Source organism: Olea europaea, chromosome 15 (assembly GCF_002742605.1).
Source record: "Olea europaea var. sylvestris chromosome 15, O_europaea_v1, whole genome shotgun sequence".
In the NCBI taxonomy this organism is placed as follows: domain Eukaryota; kingdom Viridiplantae; phylum Streptophyta; class Magnoliopsida; order Lamiales; family Oleaceae; genus Olea; species Olea europaea.
Window position 1 is genome coordinate 27,360,150 of NC_036251.1, and position 2,965 is coordinate 27,363,114.

The 2,965-nt window shown below is 35.6% G+C and overlaps 1 protein-coding gene across 1 annotated transcript in view; it reads left to right on the plus strand.

Annotated features, from left to right (window-relative positions):
• Positions 1-2,848, plus strand: part of LOC111411489 (separase) — an 18,583-nt gene extending 15,735 nt beyond the window's left edge. Inside the window, exons 14-19 of the mRNA XM_023042012.1 lie at positions 311-382; positions 550-619; positions 1,002-1,228; positions 1,329-1,572; positions 2,031-2,331; positions 2,576-2,848. Of these exons, the coding sequence (XP_022897780.1) occupies positions 311-382; positions 550-619; positions 1,002-1,228; positions 1,329-1,572; positions 2,031-2,331; positions 2,576-2,833 (1,172 nt within the window). The 3' untranslated portion in view covers positions 2,834-2,848. The remainder of the gene's footprint in view (positions 1-310; positions 383-549; positions 620-1,001; positions 1,229-1,328; positions 1,573-2,030; positions 2,332-2,575) is intronic.
• The last annotated feature ends 117 nt before the right edge of the window (positions 2,849-2,965 follow it).

The window sequence follows — 2,965 nt, forward strand, 5'->3', positions numbered from 1 at the left end:
AAGTGTGGTTCGCATCGCATTTACTAATATTACCGAAAATATTGTGAAAATACTTTTTTGAGAGGGTTTTATTGAATGGCATTATTTTAAAAGAAAATTCAAAGATTATCATCCACCACAATACCGTCTACCTAGTTATATTAATTATAATTGTGTCTGTGTGTATATTTTGTTGTAATCCAGTGCACTAAACGTGACCCAGATGCAGTCTCTTGGTAGATTGAGTTCATGTTACCATGTACCGTCTTTACTGATTAGTTTGACATGGAATGCAATCCATGTGATAATTTATTGTTTCACTTATTACAAGGGCATTGTGGAGATCTTTATTTAATTTATTGGCCAGTACCATTCCACCGTTATATGAAAGACCTCTACAGAGGTAAGTTAACTGCAAGAGGCGGCAAATTCCAGGATCTTACTCTTTCTACTTCTTATTATCATCTCTCTGTCGCCTTTTTATATTTAGGAACTTCAAGGAAGCGCATGTTAAGTCATTGTTTGCTGCATTTCTCTTGCTACCTTATCCTGGTTGCCCTTTTGATTTGTGATCGTTTCTTTTTCAGGATTCTTCGCTTCCAAAACTGCCCACTGTCGCTGATATACTGAACTCACTCAGGTTAGACTGATATAAATAGAATGAAATGGGGTACTAGACTCCATGAATAATTGTATTAAATTAGATAGTGAGAAGACAAAAAGACCCTTGTATGTTCTGATTTGATGGCATTATACTAAAGTGCAAATCCGTCTTTTCCTAAGATACAATAATTTATTGCTCGTGCACAGGTGTAAGGGACTTTTGTTTAAGTTATCACAAATAACTTCAGTAGATCATCAAACCCTTGGAATATCAAAAACTAAATACTAAGTATAATACCATCAAATTGGAACATTCAAGGGTCTTTTTGTCTTTTCACTATCTAATTTAATACAACATAATGCACTCCAAAACCATGTAATTTTTTTTCCCTTCTGTAACCTCCCTCGGCATGTTTCAGGCTCGTACCAGAATCACATGAAAATCTTGAAGAATTTGTTGCAAGATTTTTTCAGGACCTGCCTTGTGCTCCAGTTATTTGCATTAGCTTGATTTCAGGTGCTGATGCTCGTCTGTTGAGAGAACTGTCGTGTTGTCCTTCGGCGGTTGAAGTATGGATTCTATTATCCCATTTGAATTCAGAAAATCAGCATGTAATACTTCTGCCAGTGAATTCTATATTGGAAGGTATATAAGTTCAGAATGCATGGAAATTGTAATGTTACGTGTTTCCTTTGAAATTTAGAATATCTACTTGTTGCATTAAGATGTCTTTATTTTATGTTAGGAGTTTCAGACGATGACGTGGACTCCAGCTCATGTGCCTCATTCAAAGGCAAAGATTTTGTAAAGAGTTGGAAGTGTCCTTGGGTTACCACTGTGGTAGATTACATAGCCCCAAGATTCAGACAGATATTGGAGGGGAACTACTACTCATCCTCTGGACATTTCCAAGAGGATACAAAAGAGAGTAGATTATTGTGGTGGAAGAAAAGGAACAGACTCGATAAATGCCTCTGTAAATTTGTACAGTAAGTTCCCTTCTGAAAATACATATAAATAACTTTGCTTGTGAATCAGGGGAAACTGCTGTCCATTTTCTTTTAAATTTTGTTGATTTAAATTACAGATAAATTTTGATGGAATTTTAGTGTATGCCTTGAACCCCTCCCTTATGGTAAGAATTAAATGCCTGCTTAGTTATGTGCACTTCTTGGGAAATCTTAGGTTATGGCACCATATTTTACTAGCATTATGGGGATCTTTACTTTATTTACAAAATAAAAAATTGATTAAGCTACAGGAGATAAATTGTTGATGGAATTATAACGTATGCCTTGAATCTCATTTTTATGTAGTTGTAGTGATGGTAAGAAACTATTTTCTGCTCTGCAGAAGAAAACTTGGTTCATAGCAGCATATTTTCTTAGATTATTTACCTAACTTTATGATTTAATTAATTTTATGCTAACTTATCTTCATGGATCAGAGATGTGGAAGATCATTGGTTGGGTGTTTGGAAATATGTGCTATCGGGAGAATGGCCAAACCTCAAACATCTGGATTCCATAGAAGAGGGCCTCTGCGAAGAAGAGAAACGTGTTCTACGAATTATCTCGAGTAAAAATTGCTATCTTGATATCAGATCAGAGGCGTCTAAAGTGTCTGTTGATATTGATAGCCTCATGCAGTTAGTTTTCGAAAAAATACATGCAACACCAGACGATGTTGATAAGGTTGAATGCGTGAAAAGAAGTCCAGTTATTTTGGTTTTGGATTTCGAGGTTCAGGTACACCCAGTTCTTAATTCCTATGTTACGATGTTTGTCACCGTTCATATCTGTTTTGTCAAGATGTTTGTCATGCTGAATTCACCTGGTATTATTTTATGTGAGGCATTTTGTAGTATATAATCAATTAGTTTGCTTTTGTCTCGAATAATATTTTAGTTGGCAATATCACCATGATCCTTGCTGTCATACTCTTCTGCTTTTATTATAAGGTTAGTTAAGCAAGGTTTATTGTTCTCTGCAGATGCTGCCATGGGAGAATCTGCCAATATTGAGAAACCAAGAGGTTTATCGCATGCCCTCTGTTGGAAGCATTGTTGCAACACTTAACAGATATTGCCAAGACCAGGCTATAGCCTTTCCATTGATAGATCCTGTAGACTTATATTATTTATTGAATCCGGATGGTGATCTTAACCATACACAGGTTGAATTTGAAAACTGGTTTCAAGATCAGAATTTCGAGGTAATCCTAATTTTGATTTCTTATGAACTTAATTAAAAAGGACTTGCCAATTTGCAATTTAAGCCTCCTCTTCTATTGATTGTGCAATTTTTGCCGGACATGGTTTTCTCACCTCTGTATTCTGTTAATTGAGGATCTGAATTGACTTTGCGATGCAGGGAAAATCTG